The following is an 18,242-nucleotide window of genomic DNA, read 5'->3' as shown; positions in this document are numbered from 1 at the left end:
ATTAAAGGTGTGTGCTACCACCATCTGGCAAACTCTGAACATTTATTTTGGGAAGTCCCATCAGGACAAACTGAGAATGCAAATACCTGCTCTCTTCCTAGCATAATGATTGGAGAATAAAAACAAATGCTAAAAGGAAATAAAGACTCCATTTCCTGAAAAAGCAGAGTGGATGACTGAACCCTTTGAGAACGTGCTTACTGGAACATTCACATGTTCAAGAGAACTTTATGCTACAGTTAAGGATAGCAAAGTCTCCGGTACACTTTGCAATCAGATATAACAGAGGATCAAGGACAAAACAGAAAGACAGCGCAACCAAAACAAATGGTAACTCAATTTTTCCTTCTAAAGGATGAAACTATTTTACTAGATACCAATATAAATGCTCAAGTTCCCTTGTTTTCAATGGGGGAGTCAGCCACAGACTATGGGAGGCCCTCTGTCTCAGTGTGCTTGTGTTTGAAAAGAAGGTCTTCAAGAGGTAATTAAAGGATGAGGTCTAAGCCTATAGAATAGTGTTGTTAGAAAGAGAAGAGAGATACAAACTCTTTCATTCTCCCATCTTTACTATTGGAAGACATAATGAAAAGGTTGCTGTCAGTAAGTCAGAAGGAGAGCTCATATGAGAAACGAACTTGCCAAGTCTTGTTCTCAGCCTTTAGTCCCCATGAAAAAGTTAATCTACTATTTAAGTCAAACTGTGTATGTATTTAGTTCTGGAAGCCTGAGACGACTAATACACCTTCCTAATTCTTTTCTCCTCTGGTGTCTGACGTGCCCTCCTCTGTGTGACTCAGATGCTCAAGTTGTGGGACAAATCAGAGAATAGCACCATGTTACAGTGTGAGAAGTGTTCCTTTAGACTTAACAACTAAACTGGAAAGAAATCATGGTCTATGCAGAGAAAAATGAATGGGGGAGTTTCGATGGCTGCACATACTGTTAAATTCTTGAAACCTCATATTCTTTTGCACACAAACATAAGTACTCTGCAGTGAACCACATCTGGGTCTTTCAGCTGTGATCAGCTTTTCTCAGAATCCACCAGGGTTGTGATGCAGAGGACGCAAGGTTATCAATCACTTGCAATGCATTTAATACATCAGTACTTTGCAAATTGATCTGCAATAGGCGTCAGCTCAAATCACTGTTCAAGTACAACTGTTCCCTTCCCGTGAAGAGAAGAAGGAAAATATGTTAAAGATGGCAAATGCTTCAGTGCTGCTGGATTCATGTGTGGCTGTTTGTTTGCAAGGACACAGAGGTCATATTTCCTCAGGTGAGGCTCGCCACTTATTTATTTCATAGAAGTCATGGATATTTAAAAGCACACATCTTTGTGGCTGGCATTAAACTTGAAATCTGGTGGGCAACTTTTCAAGAAATAAAAGCTACAGAGAAGATAGCTTTCATTCCATTCAGTGCACTGTGGAAACGGCTAATGGACAAGCATTACTGTGACTGGCAGGGCGAACTGCCAACAGCAGAGATTCAAGCCCACACACAAGCAACCCTTCCCCAGCTTATTTCCCTCATTTGTCAGACGGGAAAGAAAAGCAGGACCAGAGAGCATGGGAGAAGGGAACACTGCAGAGTAAAAGTTCTGCCTCTCCTCCACGGGTTTGTAATCTCCCTTCTGTGTAGTTAGGGTTTTCCTTTACCATTGCCTAAACCACACTGTATTCAACAAGCGCTGTTTCTTCTCTGGCAGGATACATGTCCATTATTTACTTATTCCTGCTTTGTCTTCTTACAACAGAAACATGAAGTCTCGAGGCCAGCAGCAAGGAAATGTGGCATTCCAATACACGTCCTTCAGAGCTGCATACCTTGGCTACCACACTGCCTCCTCACTTGACCATTTCCTGCTGGGGAGGGGAAGTGAAGACTCCAAAAGTGCTCGCATCTCTTTTCCATCTTCCCCCCTTAGCTCCTCATTCTTTCTTACCACTTTAGATAGACACATCAAATTAAATACTAAGCAGGCCAAAACTTAACTTCTACCACAGACTGAAGACTCCACCATCATAAAAGAAGAGTCAGTTCATTTCTTTACAGTTTCAAAATTGCAGTCCAAGATTTAGTGGACAACGCCTTATTTTATTTCAGACAAATCTTTTTCCTGTAGTTGCTAAGTCCTCAGAATCTGGGGTGGTACTGAGTTCAAATGATTACTACCAAGCAGATTTAAATAGGTGGGTTTAATCTCTCTGTGCCTCCCCCCTGCCTTGGGAGTAGTAATTTATATCACATCTTATTTTATGAGACAGAGAAGGCATTATATGGACAATTAACCATTATCAAGAGCATGTCAGAAAATAGGTAAAGGGTACTGTTTTAATCTCAGGGTTCATAAGTACTGTAAATAGCTGCATGTAAAACCAAGCAAAGACTCATTTGTCTTAGGTAACATGAAACAACATTCTTATACATCAAAAAATGAGAAGTGTTTAGAATGAAATCCTGTTTTCTACATTAGCCTCAACTGAAATCAAGACTTGTACTTGACTTTCAGAAACATTCAACTTTTCTAAATGATAAGTCAGATGGGAATCACAAGCCATCAGAGTCATTTAAAAGACAAGCAGACATCTTGCCCTGTGAGATACATACTTTTGGGGAGATCTGTTGTCAACTTCAGCCTTTAGTCGTAAATTCTCCCTCAGAAGGCCACCGTTTTCCAACTTCAACTTTTTATTTGCCTAAAAGAAGAGTTTAAAGATAATTAACATAAGCTAACATAGAAGTACCTTGTAAAAATTATTACATTAGCCATCTGTATTCTTACAGCAATATGGAAAACTGACAACCAGACACAGGCCTCAGAAACATAAAATCACCAGTGGGAATATCTTGAAACTGCAAATACAGCGAGGCATTTAAAATCTCCATTCCCCAAGCACTTCCTCAATCCTCTACTCAGGGAAATGAAGCTGTGCTAGTTAGATAGCCCAAAGGCACTAAGGGACCATGCTAATGGTAAATATATGTATTACTTTTCTTTTCATTTTTCCATAATTGAATGCTCTAAACAAGACAAGATTATATCATACACAAGAATTTACAAACTAATGCTAAAGTGTTAATTCTTAAAGCATAATACTAATTTCTTGGTTACAACTTAAACACCTCTCCAGTGATAAATCTAGCACAAGTAAGGTACTGATCTTCTTTCTTTAATAGGTCTTTCTTATTCTCTGTCTTCCAACTTCTAATACCCTTAAATTTTGGGCAGTATTTTCTAGTAAGCTTGTAATTGTCCTTTGACATACATATGTAAGAAAAGAGTCCTTCAAGCGTAACTTTTTTTTTCTGGATTTGTTCAATGCCTAAAAATTACTAAAAACATACAGTAGTTCATCTGGAATACATAGACTGTTACAAAAAGGAGGGAAGGAAGCTAGCCGCTCAGTGTCAGATAGCCTAATGGAGGATCAGTGTTTTTAGACTTTAGAATTTTCCTTTTTTTTAAAGTATTTTTTTATTTTAGAAGCACTCTTATTTACATATCAATCCCCCATTCCCTTGCCCTCTCATCCTCCCCACCCACTCCCCAGGGACAGTGAGGCCATTCATGGTGGATCATCAAAGTCTACCACATCATTTGGAGGAGGTCCCAGACCCTCCTTCCCGTATCTGGAATGCAATAGTATCATAGTATCCCTCCATAGGGAATGGGCTACCAAAGTCCATTTGTGCTCTAGGGATAAACACTGGCTCCACTGTTAGAGGTACCATAGACTTCCCAGGCCTCCTAACTGGCACCCACATTCAGAGGGCTTGGTTCTGTCCAATGCTGGTTCCCAGCTTTATGACTAGGGTCTCCATGCTCTCACTAGGTCAGGTCAACTGTTTCTGAGGGTTTCTCCAGCAGTGTCTTAACACCTTTGCTCATCACTCCTCCCTCTCTGCAACTGGACTCCAGGAGTGTGGCTCAGTGCTCAGCTGTGGGTGCCTGTTTCTGCTTCGATCAGCTACTGGATGAAGGCTTTAGGATGACAACCAAGGTAGTCATCAGTCTCATTATAGGGGAAGGACATCAAAGGCAGCCTTTCCACCACTGCCTAGATTCTTAGTTGGAGTCATCCCTGTAGATCCCCTACCATTTCCCCTGTGCCAGACCTCTCTCTAAACCTGTGCTGGCTCCCTCTCTCCAGGCATCTCCTTTCTTGCCCTCCCCTGTTTCAGTCTTCCTGTTCTCCTCCCCCAACCCTCACCCCCAGGCTCCCAGTTTGCTCAGGGGTTCTTGTCCCCCTCCCCTTCTTCAGGGAATCAAGTGTTCTTCTCTTGGGGTCCTTCTTGTTTCCTAGTTTCTCTGGTAGTCCTTCGCTAATATCTAATATTATGTCTAATATCCATGTATGAATGAGTACATACCAAGCTTGTCTTTGTGTGACTTGGTTACCTCACTCAGCATGGTTTCTTCTATTTCTTCCATCCATTTGCCTGTGAATTTCAAGATTTCATTGTATTTTTCCACTGATTAATACTCCACTGTGTAAATGTACCACCTTTTCTCCATCCATTCTTCAGTTGAGGGGCATCTAGGTTGCTTCCAGGTTCTGGCTATTACAAACAATGCTGCTATGAACAGAGGGGAACAGATGTCCTTGCTGTATGAATGTGCATTATTTGGGTATATGCCCAAGGGAGGAATCGCTGGATCTTGTGGTAGACTGATTGCCATTTTCCTCAGGAACCACCATACTGATTTCCAAAGCGGTCATACATGTTTCCACTCCCACCAGCAGTGGAGGAGTGTTCCTCTTTCTCCACATCCTCTCTAGCATAGACTGTCATTGGTGTTTTTGATTTTAGCCATTCTGGTCAGTGTAAGACAGTATCTCAGAGATGTTTTGAGTTGCATTTCCCTAGTGGCTAAGGATGTGGAGCACTTTAAGTGTTTTTCAGGCATTTTGGATTCCTCTACTGAGAATTCTCTATTTAGTTCTGCATCCAACTTTTTAATTGGATTGTTTGGTATTTTGGTGGCTAGCTTCTTGGAAGTCAGCCCTCTGTCAGATGTGGGGTTGGTGAAGACCTTTTCCCATTTTGTTGGCTGCCTTTTTGTCTTGCTGACTGTGTTGTTTACCTTACAGAAACTTCTTAATTTCTTAATTGTTGATCTCAGTGTCTGTACTACTGGTGTTATGTTCAGGAAGCAGTCTCCTTTACCAATTTGTTCAAGGATACTTCCCACTTTCTCTTCTAAGAGGTTCAGTGTGGCTGGATTTATGTTGACTTATTTGGACTTTTTGTGCATGGAGACAGACATGGATCTATCTGCAGTCTTCTACATGCCAGCATCCAGTTATGCCAACACCATTTGTTGAAGATGCTTTCTTTTTTCCATTTTATAGTTTTAGCTTCTTTGTCAGAGATCAGGTGTTCATATGTGTATAGGTTAATATCAGGGTCTTCAATTTGATTCCATTGGTCTAGACTTTAGACTTTTCTTAAAAGCTCCTTCATTTAAATTTCTGTTACTGCATTTGTATAGTACTAACAAAATTAAACTCTATAGATTAGCCACCAAGCTTACTCATCCAGCAAAGAAAATGCTATGGTTAGAACATTTATGTTCGTAGTTAACAAGTCATAGAATTACTGTCAGGGAAAAGAAAAGAGTAACCTAAGAAGTTTTTAAAACAGATTTAGCAAAAAAAAAAAAAAAAAAAGACCAAAGTTTTTGACTAACTTCCAGAATGTATTACTTACCTACTTACATACAATTGTACCTCAACAATAACAAGGAAAGGCGGGTAGAGAACATTCTTTTGTAGCCTATACTTTTACTCAAACTTATGCAGGTTCATTTTGGGCTCTGAATACTTTCTCACCGTCAGGGATGCACATTAACCAGGATGGTGGAGGATTAATTTGTTAAGTGACTGATGGACACCATTATTACCCCCCTGAAGATACAAGGAAAGCCATTTACTTCCTCATACATAGCAACAATGAATTACACTTCCAAGCTTAGCACCATAAAGGGAGGCACACTTAGTGAATATTTTTTGATGACAAGAAGCTTAAATTAGAAGTCACCTGACTTCCTTCCCTACACCCAGCCCTAATATTGATATTACTACCATACCAGTATGCTTGAAGGTCCTCACCAGTCCTGTGACTTTTTAATACTTCTCATTATAGGCTGGATATCTCTTAACTATTAAAAGGAAATAAAGATTACAAACAGTAGAGTTCTGCCTACTTATAGTACCTGAGGATAGCACAGACTTTAATTATTGTCCATTCTCAACCCTGACTGGGAATGATGCCTCAATGTTTCCCAACTCACTGACTCCAGGCAGCATCAGAAGTCCATTTGCTCATACCAACTTTTACTTCACTGAATAGTTTGTTTTCCTGCATCTGACACAGATCATTATTTGTACTTCACATCTGCATTTTGTTTCTGTAGTTATGTTTCTTACTCACTTATAATTTATTACCTAATATATCACTGGGTACCCCAAACAGGCTTATTAAATATCCCAAATAACTGTGATGTCTTAGGATATCTATAAGTACTGAATATCAACGTAACTGTGTTTTGCATAGCCTTCTTTTCATATATGCTTCATAGTGATATTAGCCCAGAGTGAATTCTGCATAGAGCGTCATGCTCTAAGAAGTATTTCTGCCAAGAATCTAGTAACTATAGGAGACCATACACAGCTTGCTGGTGACTCAGAGAAAAACAAGGAAGTCAAAGGAGAAACTCCTGCTTTAGTTTGTCTTACCTTTTAACAAAGGCAACACGTTTACACTATGGCTGTCCATTCACAAGTGAACTACATACTTCCTTCAAAAAATGCAGGCAAGTATGTATGCAGTTTCCTGTCTTCTGAAAGCAGCTTTCCTCTGCCTTTCACACTGGCCTTTATGAATCACAGAGCACTTGTTTTATATATGGAAAATGGTTTGCCCTGAGTTTCTCTGATGTTTCTCTGAACCTAACCTCACTGAAGGCATGAGCGCTAATATGCAGTGGTTCTTCTATAAAATGTCATACGGAGCCATTAACGATTTCATGGCTGAAGACACAGTAATTCAGAACAAGAACTGCATTTAAGGGAATACAGATAGGTTAAAGGGAGGTTGTAGAAACAAGTGCTGTAAAACCATACCCATTTAGCACTATTGTACTCCAGGGCAGACAATTCTAAAGTCAAGCTTGAGGCTGGTCTTTGTCCCAGAGAGCAATACAACACCTGTCACTGTACTACTGTTAATGGATTGCATCTTTATCTCCTTTCTAGATTTAAAAAAATCCTAAAAGTCTGCTTCCCCACCCTGGACTAATGTTCTCTGTATCTTGCTAGATAGATAGACAAATAGGAAAATGAATCAGCCTCATATGCCACATTACTCTTCTGCATAAGTGGTTTAAAGTAGATGCTCACAGCTGTCTCTGAATTAGTAAACTTTCAATATGTACTTATATTCAGCTTTCAAAATCACACAATGGTAGTGCTAGGAAAGGTATGGTTAAAATCTTTTCTTCAGCTGGGTACACTGTTAATCCTAATACTAGGAGGAGTCTGAAGCAGGAGGGTGGTTAGTTTGAGGCCAGCTTGTGCTACATAGCAAGTTCCAGACAATCTTCAGCTATGTAGTGTGATCTTGCCTCAAAAAACAAGCAAATAAATGTTTCTTTGCTAAGCAGGGAATGGGATGTTTGCTTCAATGACCACAAAGCAGCCACGGCTGTAAGCTTAAAAAAAATTAAGGCAAACCACAGGGAGTGTGGGGGGGGGGCAGAAACACATCCTTTTAACCGATGTAACTCTTCCAGAAGCACTCATATACAAGCACTACTGAGTCTCCAATTATAGTCACAAATGAAACCACCTGATAGTTCTCGGCAGCTAATGACAGCTAATGAGACAACGTTTTCCCATTGCATGTAAATGCTCATCCAGGGTTTTGTCCTGCTCTCACAAAGCAGCTAATGGTGAGTCAAGGTACATGGCTATTTATACTTGTGAAAGTACTTAAAATATTGTAGAACTTCAAAAATAACCACCATAGGTGTCCCCCCAAGACTGCAGCTTACCTCTTTTAACTTGTCCACATCATCTTTCACTTTTTCATAGATCTCGTTAGCTGTCCTGAGCTTTTTCTTCCACTCTGCTACTGTTTCTGAGTCAAGTTTACTTGGAGTGTCTGCCACAGGCTGTTTGTCTTCGCTCTGGCTGCCCTGCATCAGGGTTAAAGGATCCAGAATAGTCTTGATCTGTGATTCCAAGCTGAGGTTTTTACTTTTCAGTTCTTCCACTTCTTTCTGCAAACAATCTATTTCGTCCTGAAAGAGTATGGAATTCAGTAGTTAGTTATGGACTAAAGCTTGTATATGCTAAGCCACAGTCAATGTGTTCTTGAATATCATACTCAAATTTTTATACATACATGGGCCCTTTATATATGTTAACAGTTTTGCAAGGAAAAAGTCAGTCTAAATTCTCAAAATGTTTTTTGACTCTCATAAAAATTGGTACCACACTAACATTTTAATTCAAAGACAGCTCTGGTTTTATAAATGCCAACCTTTAAGATATCGTCAAAAAGTAAAAAACAAGAATTTCAACAAAAAAAGTAGATTCCAATTCAGAAGGAAAACTTGAAGCGTTAATTGCTTTACAGAAAATGTAACCAGAATTTGTTTATACTTTTGTTTGTATATCTGAAGTAGGAAAGAAACGAAACCCTTCCACGTTTTGTTCCAGATTAATAGCAGTAGTGGGTCTTGCACCATTAGTCAGGCCATGCCAAATATCTGCCTCTCTACTCTGGAACTGCTTTTGCTCTGAGTGTGACTGCAAACATCTGGGGCAGGTTCTTCTGGAAGGCTTTGCTGATCAGAGGCTGAAGACTACCACAGCTTGGCAGCTTTCTCTATGCTCAGCAACATGGAAGACTCCCTCCCCTCCAGTGAAAGCTTCTGGCTCTTTACCTAGCCTTAACTGGAGGACATGCCTGACTTATCTCAAGGGTGACCCTTGACACAGTTCCAAGCAAGTGCTCTTCTCCTGATGACCCACATGGTAATTAGGCAAGTGCTCTAGCCATTTTGATAGGACCCTACTGTCACACACAAAGCCTGGTGATTGGAGCCTACCACTTAAGCAAATCTGGGTTTGTCCCGAGGATTTCCAATCCTATATATTCCTTATACTATTGAATAAAATTGAGCTGATTCACCTAAGTCTGTCTCCTGGAGGCTGTCTCTGTTGCACCCACAGCTATCTTTACCTGATCCTCACTTTTGCTCCCACAACTCTCATCGACCAATGTAGCCAACCATCCTGAGCAAGAAGCAGAGGCACAGAGTAACACCATTTATTCTTCTTAATCTGAGGCTGTTAAAAATTCTAACAGAAAATAAACTCTAAAAGTCAGTGCTTGTCTGAATGTTCCTCCCAATCTCCTGCTGAAATGTAACTGCCATTGTGATAACATCACAAGGAGGAAACATCAACATGTGAATAGGCCACAAGGCCCTCATGAATGGGTTAATGCTGATATCTAGTTTATCAGTGAATGGGCTCCTGACTTAACAAACAAAAGGATCTCTGGCACTTTCTTCTCTCATCTCGTTTTCTCCACCATCATTTTGATAATGCTTTAACATTAACCTGTAAAAGCATAAACCAGTTTCAGATGTTCTGATTTTAAAGCAAGAGAAAACAGACTTAAGTCAAGGACCTGTGTTAGTACTATGACATTTATTAATTATGGAAAGTGCATTTTAGATTTGTCACAGTACTATTTACTAGTAAATTACCACAGATTTCAAAGCATTCTAAAAGAAGCTGTGTTCTCCCCTACCCAACATTTTTGTTGTTTGTTGGTTCTGAGTCAAGGTCTCTGTGTCCGTGGTTCTCAACCTGGGGTGGAACAACCCTTTCATAGGTGTCACATATCAGATATCCTACATATATTTACAGGATATTTACATATAATTCCTAACAGTAGCAAAATTTCAGTTATGAAGTTGCAACAAAATAATTTTATGGTTGGGGGTCACCACAACATGAGAAACTGTATTGAAGGATCGAAGCATTAGGAAGGTTGAGAACCACTGCTCTCTGTAGTTCTGGCTGTCCTGGAACTCACTAGGTAGACCAAGCAGATCATGAATTCAGGGACATCTGCCTGCCTCTGTTTTCTTCTTTTTCCCAAGTACTGGAATTAAAGATGTGCCACCATACTCAGGATAACAAGCTACATTCTTTAAATCAATATATCAATGAATAAACAAACATTGATATATTAATAAATGTGAAAAACATATGATGTAGCAATGAACATTTATTCCATTACTTATGCCCCAATGTATTAAAATGTTTGAGGAAGCTGGGGTAGTTTCCATGTGCAGAGTTTAATTTAAAGATACTTTCTATTATACTATATTTATATAGTAGTATAAATATTTGTTGTGGGCCAATCAGTCATTCTGTCTTTCTTCAAATTGACCAACCCTAAATTAGGTGGTGAAAACCTTCAGTGTCTCAAAAAAACCCCAGCCCATGAGAAAAAGACTAAAATTTTCAGATTCACAAGTTCCCTTGGCTTTGCAGAGGGTCTTTCTCTTTGTGTATGCTGCACCCCACAAAAAGCCTTTCCTCAACTATTTCCTGTAACACTAGAGCAAATATAATATATACATGTACACCCACATATGTATATATTATAAAATCTATACCCCTCTTTTAGTGAAGATAAAATGACAACATTCAAAAGTGTATTTATTCCAGAAGCATGAATTCATTTGTAACAATTCCACATTCACTGTAAATCATCAGTCTGTTTATTTACCTTTAGACAAAAATTAGAAATAACATATTTCACACTGAAATCCCTAAGCTAGCAGATGACATAACATTTATTTAGTGTACCAGAATTGGTCATGTTTATAATCATCAGTCCATCTATAGGTAGTAACAAGTTCCACTTAGGGAACTCAATTAATTAATCTAATTGCTCATTTTTTAAAGGAACAAATACAAAATGACTGGTAGAGGTACAACTTATTAAACAAACAATACACACACATACACACAGTTTTAAAGACAGGGAACTGGAGAGGTAGCTGGCTCAGTGACTAAGAGCACTGGCTGCTCTTCTAGAGAACCCGGGCTTGGTTTCAGCACCCACATGGCAGTCCCAGGTGATCAACACCTTCTCCAGCCTCAGACACCAGGCACTCAGATGACACACAGGCACCCATGCAAACAAAACACACACAGAGTAAAAATCACACATTAGAAAACAATGCTAAAGAAAAAGGAAATTGTTTCCATTTCTATGAAATCCTAGTCATGCGTCCTTTACTTACATAAAACCATTTTTCTATTTGAAGTAGAAAAGGAAGAACTCATCGAATACGTTTAGAATAGTACTGAAGGTTTCAGAGAAGGCACGGGGGTGTATGTGTGTAATCTCAAGGATCACAAGGCTCTCAGAAACCAAACAACCCTTCCTTCCAAGAAAAGACCCGAAACAAATAAAAAGATCAAATTGGAGGACCAGGGTCTAAGATGTATGGGGCGTGGCTGGTTTCTCCCGTATGCTCACTGCAGAAATCCCAGGAGAGCAGTGACGGTTACCTCATACTCTTTGTGGAGCAGTTCCAGTCGTGTTCTCCGAAGGTGCTTCCTGACTGTAGGGCTCAGCAAAGGTTCACTTTCACCTGTTCCTCCTGGAGGGAAAAACAATCCTCAGTGCTGCTTGGGCAAAATGAAAACGGACCTTTTTCATACTGTATTACATAACTTCCCAGTTGAGGATAATGTGAAGCATATTAGGGTTTAAAAAGAAAATTAGTGCCACATTAGGAGAGGCAAGAGGAGTTCCAAACAGGAGCTAGGAAAATAACAAGTCCAGAGAGACTCCTGGTGTTTTATTTTTACTTTAAGGGTTAGTTTTTGTTTTTCTTTAGTAAACATTACAAGTGAGTCTATAATTAGCCACAGGTAGACAGACCTTGCAGAAACTTGAATAGTTGTAGTGGTCTAAAATTAGGGGAAATTGTCTTAAACACTGTAATGGAAATGAAAAGGAAAATATGCGATAGAGATGGAAGAGGAGGCTACATAGGATTAATTTATCAATTTTGAATACCACAAATTGAAAACAACTGTTAATTAAAACAATTATGGGTACTGGTAACACAATCACACTGATTCCAATGACCCAGTTACAAAGGACTGATTAGCTGTGTACCCCAACTTGTGAGAAATATACCCAATATGAATTCTGAACTAATACTGGGGCTACTGCCTTTGCAGTTACAATAGCAAAAACATTTTATAGATGTTCTTTTTCAGGACAGTCTATCCAAACGCAAGGATGAACAAACTATTTATTCCAGAGAGTTCATTCATACTACTTAGATAGGAATGAATAAGGCAGTAAGAAAGGTAATGAAAAGCTAAGGACAAGCATTAAACTAGTTTAATTATCAATGTTCTCATCCTACACAAGGACCTGACTCCTTGCTGAAGGTAAGTGTAAGTATGACTTCACCCCTGTGGCCGTAACAGAAGCTTTGGATCCCCAAGTCCCACTCAGTCTTTTCCTTTCCATTTCCACCCCAAACAGTGTATAAGACAATTTCCCCTAAGTTTAGACCACTACAACTACTCAAGTTTTCTGAAAGGCTGTGTCCACCTGTGGCTCATTATAGACTCACTTGTAATGTTTACTAAAGAAAAACCAAACTAAAATGAAGGAGTCTCTCTGAATGTGCTATTTTCCTAGCTCTGGTTTGAAACTCCTCTTGCCTCTCCTAATATGGCACTAATTTTCTTCTTTTAAACCTTAATTAGCTGTGGTGATATATTGTTTATGATCTAATAAAGCTTGACTGAAGACCAGTATGCAAAGCTACAGCCACAGAGGCCAGGCAGTGGTGGCACAAACCTTTAATCCCAGCAACCACACTAGTTAGCCACAGAAGCTGGGTAGTGGTGGTGTAAGTCTTTAATCCCAGCACTAGAGAGATACATAAGACAGGAGCTCAGTGTCTCATTGGGGTATTCAGTACTCTTGTGGCATTCAGTCTCCAATCACGCTGAGGACAGGATCGCCCCAACCTTGGTAGAGGTTAGAACTCTCTAGTGGTTGTTTGCTTTGCTTTTCTGACCTTCAGCTCGAATGCCATTATCTGTCTCTGGGTTTTTATTATTCATGCTACAATTGGCTTCACCTTATCCTTGACTGGACCAGAGTCTCCAATCTGTCTCTCTAAATTTTGTCTAGCCTCCAAAGTACAGGCCCCACATCACCACCCAAGCAACATACCTAAAGCATACTTCGGGGCACACCACTTCCTTGCTCAAAACCAGCTTTATCAAGCCGTCCTCAGAGTTCCTCACTTTCTTTCTAATACTCTCTGTCCTTTCTTTTCCCTTCTTTGCACCTGTGACCTTAAAACATTAATATTTCTGTTCACTTGCAGTTTCTAATGTAAGAGGCATGGGGCATTCGGGTTATTTCAGATCTTTCATGGTTCTTTGCACTACATAGACTATATATAATTACTAATAAATCCAATATGAAGTTAATCTGTAACAATGAAAACTTTATATCAGTCTTCCCCAAACAAACACTGTTTATAAGTTGTCTTAGGTACATATAAGATAGACCCTTACCAATAATCTCTTTGCAAGGATTTTCTGCAGTGATAGGAACTCTGCAAGCTGGACACTGGCTGTTATTCTTCAACCACAAGTCGATACAGATGGAACAAAACACATGGTTGTTGGTGCATACAACAGGTTGGCGGACCTGTGGGAAAAAAGGAATGTTACTTTAGTACTGAGCAACTGTCATAATTGGGTTCCCAATATAATTGTGTTTAGAGCAAACAATTTGTTCCTTTCAAGTTTAGCCGAGGAAGAGGTAGAGAGAGAACACTTAGGAATATAAAAAACGATGCTTCTCTTAACCACACCGTTTCTTGTATGACAGAGATGCTAACTGACAGAGCAACTGAGAAGCTTATTTTTTGGGGGTGGTGGTTGAAGCAGGGTTTCTCTCTGGTTTTAGAGGCTGCCCTGGAACTCACTCTGTAGACCAGGCTGGTGTGAACTCACAGAGATCCCCCTGCCTCTGCCTCCCAAGTGCTGGGATTAAAGGTGTGTGCCACCACCTGGCTGAGAAGCTTATTATGTATTCAACATTCCTAGTCAGAATGGTAAGGCTTTCTGCTCACTAACTCTGGGCCTTTTTCCTCAGCCTATTTTCTGTTGGAATCATAGGCCAGTACCATCAATCTGATGCTTAAATCCTTCAGCGAATCCCACAACACCAGGGAGTATCAACAACCACCTACTAAGCATGACAAGATCCTTGGTGACTCTGATGTGCTTTGCCACCACTCATTCCCTGATATAATGGGACTGGGGAATCAGGACATTTAGGAGGGAGACTATGTGTTGGAGGGAACCAAGTTTCTTGTTTCCGATCTCACCACATAACTCCCTTTCTTTCTCTTTTCTCCTCTCTTCACATGATTGGAAATTCCTATTATGAATATTATGTTCATGGATGTTCTAATTTTATTCTTTTGTTCATAAAATTTTTAGGGAGACAGCACTGTATTCATACCATAGTCCCCTTTCCCACTCACATACTACTGCAGTATTTTTAAAACTACCTTGTACTCCAAGATTAAGAAGCCCAATAGTGATGGAAGTAATTTCCTTAGACTAGGAGCTAGCTTAGAATGGTAACTGTGGTGGTTTGAGTAAAAATGGCTCCCATAGGCTCATATATTTTAGTGCTTAATTACCACGGAGTGGAACTGTTTGGAAAGATTAGGAGGAATAGCCTTGTTGGAACAGGTAAGTTACTGGGCTTTGATGTTTCAAAAGCCCAAGCCAGGCCCAGCCCCCCACCCCTGCCTGCAGGTGAGGATGTAGCTCTCAATTACTTCCACAGCACCATGCCTGCCATGCCTCTAAAGCTTACCCAAGCCAATTCTGAAGACAACTACACACAGTAAATAAGGGCAACTAGGGAAAAGCAACCGGTGAAACAGTTCACAAGCAAACAGAATTTTCTATGTATTCAGTCATGCAATAAAGGTTAAAGAGATCCCCCGACCTATAAAGACAGTTTTGATCAAATGCACTCGTTGGCATATTATTTACTGAAGTGCCAATGACAGGAGGAAGAGTTTTTATATGTAGTGAAAGTCATACTTTGTTCAGGTCAAGTTTCTTACATCAAACTCACTTTTAAGCGGTTAAGCATGGCAACAGAGGCTCTGAGGTCACTGGGATAAAAGATAACAGCATCTAAAACCACAGGATGGTGCAGATTCCTGGTACAGGCGGGTGGTGAGAGGAAAGGGACACTTAGCAAGTACAAGAGGGACATCTGGAATAGCTGAGAATAAGGCCTGTGATGTCAGGAAGCATTTAACTGTATGAAATGACTTACTACTAAAAAAGAGTTTCTCAGCAAATGATGGGGACAGAAACACAGGAGCCTGATAGGAGATGAATGATGAAAATAGAAAATACAGACAAGTCTCAGATGTAGGGAGAAAGCATACAAACTAGGCCATAGTTAGTAATGTCACAGTGATGGAGAGGGTAGGGATATCATAGCTAGAGACAGCAAAATTCCCACGAAGTAAAAAGGGGAACAGAATTTGAGCACCAGGCAGATTTTGTCTTACATAGGAAGGAAGAGCCAGCTTCCATGTGAAAACAAGGACAAGGTTGGTTGATGTGAAAGGAGATGATTAATTAAGGATGGGAAAGGAGGGGATAATGTTCCAGCTTTCTCAGTTGGAACTTACACTTTAAATATAAAGTGAGGGTAAGGTATCAGCAAAAAGTGAAGAAGGGGAGAGTATGTAGATTTGAGAGAAGGAAGGTAAAGCAGTTATTGTGAAAAGCAAAAGACAAGTTTATTAGGAGTATTTAGCAGGACTAATTAATTTTGCTTCGTTCCTATTTGAAGTTTGTGGTTCTGAATGCAATATAAGGCCAATTAACGTAGGTGTGCATTTTTCAAATACTGAGTTGCTCAGGCTTACGTAGAAAATAGAGTTTGTTTTACCCAGAGTTGGGGTTTTCCCAAAGAGAAAAAGAGAAGTGGTCACAAATGGTCATAGGGAAACGATCATTAACTGGTAATGATGACAATGAGAAAGTGACAAAGCATCAGTGATGGCTTCAGGAAGGGGGAGAATGAGCAGGTCAAAAATGGGATCAGTAGACACATCTGGTCAAGACACCAGGGGTGGCACAAGAGTTCCTAACACTGGTCTGGGGCCATATTATCTGATATGCCCAATTTTCTCTCCTAGTGTCATGTGTTGCTTGTGGTTAATATCTGTTCTGTGCTTACAACTCACAAGTCTCTCTCTGACCTCAGTAAGAGATAAGTGTTTAGGCTTCTAAGATAAACCTGGGGCCAACTCCCAGTATCCCACATTTTAACCTCAAGTAAACCTTTTGATTACTGTAGGCTTAGCTTTTATCTCTGAAAATTATGGCTAAATCTAACACCCTTCCGTTTATGTGCTACTTTAAATTAAATAAAATATGCTAGTAAATTCACATAACTTGTCCTGTACTCACATAAACGTACACGTGTACACACACACACACACAAACCAGTATTGCATAACCAAGGAACCAAATGCATAAAAAGCAGTTAGACGCCAGAAACAGAAACATGGGAAAGAAAACATGTAGGGAAAGTACAGTGAGGAGAGCCAGCCCCAGCTACATGACTATGTGGACTGTCTCGTGCAGTCTACATGGAAAGGGTTTCCCGATCCCTTGGTTATCATATGCCACAGTGTGTCCAGGATGCCAGGTGTGGAGTACCAGGCGCTAACGTTTGTTTTCTTGGGTTTCTTTTTTCTACTCCTATTTCCTCCCTTTTTGAAAAAGAAACATTTACCCCACACCATTGCACTTTGGATTACGTAACTTGGTTTTTAGTTCTTTTCTTCAGGGTCTCACACCTGTACATTTGCCTCGAGTCTCAGGAGACATGGAACAATATCAGAGCAGTGAAACTTTGGGACACTCAGGGATAGGCTGAAGACATGTCATACTTTGAGATGGACGTGTGACTACGGAGGCCAACGACACAATGCTATAGAGTCTAGTTTCTGTACATTCACTCCCCAGAGGCCCACGAGCTAAAAGCTTTATCCTCAGCCTGTGGCCTACTGGGAGATAGCAGAAGCCAAAGGAAGTTGTTTGTGGTGTGCCCTGAAGGCTACTGGGGCCCAATCTTTCCATTTCTACTCTTCGCTTCCCGGCTTCCAAGAGTATCTTATCTGACCATGGACTCCGTGTATGATGTTCTATGTTTGCTGTAAAAATTAAGAGCTAAAGTAAGTATTTCCTGCTTATGATACATTTCACAGTGCGGGAAAGGCTTCTCACACGTGTACATGGTTACATCTTTATTAACAGCGTGCTCTCCCCGCCTCCCTTAACACTCTCATTTCTGCTTTATACCTTAGAAAACTGGTTATATCCCACTTTCATCATTAGAATCAGTCTCAGTGGGTGAAGGGGCTGAAGAGGTGAAGGGGTGAAGAGAAGTGACTTCTCTTTTTTACATACTTACAGCACTTGGTATATTGCTTTGAAGATGGTGGGAATAATGAAAATAAATTTTGATGCAGAAAATCAAAAAGTGAGATAATGTTGCCCAAACTGTCTTTTGAAGTAAAAGATTTATGGTCAAACAGTAAGGAAAGTTTTACCTCTGCATTCAATGTACCAAGATGATAAAAAAGAACAACTCCAGGCAGACTACTTTGTTTTGGCTGCTTAGGGCCATCAACAACGCCCCACAGCAGAGTCATTTGTACTGTTGGAACCTCCTAGTATTGGCACCATGTTGGGTTTTTAGAAGTTGACTATCCATTTCTCTGAACAGGCTACTTATCAGATGATTTCCAGAAAGCAGTGTAACTTTAGCTTAAGGCCCTCCAGTTAGAAAGTGGACTAGAAACTGCCTACATGTGACATGCTAAGAAAGAAAATCAGTGCCTATTCCAAAAGCAAAGAGAGCTTCAGAAATGGGCTGAGTGATGATATAAGGGTACAGAGTGCTAACAAAAGAATGGGCAATGCAGAGAAAACAAGCCAGGCAAACGATACAGCTCCACCCGTGGGACCCTGAGCAAGCAGCGGAGACAGAAGTCTGATCTACAAGATCAGATAGGCCCTGGAGGAAAGACACTG

At 40.2% G+C, this 18,242-nt stretch overlaps 1 protein-coding gene across 3 annotated transcripts in view; it reads right to left on the bottom strand.

Moving 5' to 3' along the window:
* Positions 1-18,242, bottom strand: part of Obi1 (ORC ubiquitin ligase 1) — a 47,973-nt gene that overhangs the window by 19,165 nt on the left and 10,566 nt on the right. For all 3 annotated transcript variants that reach the window (XM_005070326.4, XM_040749748.1, XM_040749699.1), the window contains exons 2-5: positions 13,665-13,800; positions 11,619-11,710; positions 8,066-8,314; positions 2,617-2,705 (exon numbers count right to left, since the gene is read on the bottom strand). In XM_005070326.4, coding sequence (XP_005070383.1) covers positions 2,617-2,705; positions 8,066-8,314; positions 11,619-11,710; positions 13,665-13,800 — 566 coding nt within the window. The remainder of the gene's footprint in view (positions 1-2,616; positions 2,706-8,065; positions 8,315-11,618; positions 11,711-13,664; positions 13,801-18,242) is intronic.

This window comes from Mesocricetus auratus, unplaced genomic scaffold (genome assembly GCF_017639785.1).
Source record: "Mesocricetus auratus isolate SY011 unplaced genomic scaffold, BCM_Maur_2.0 Super-Scaffold_2245, whole genome shotgun sequence".
Taxonomy (NCBI): Eukaryota; Metazoa; Chordata; class Mammalia; order Rodentia; family Cricetidae; genus Mesocricetus; species Mesocricetus auratus.
This window is presented reverse-complemented; position numbering and strand designations above follow the sequence as displayed.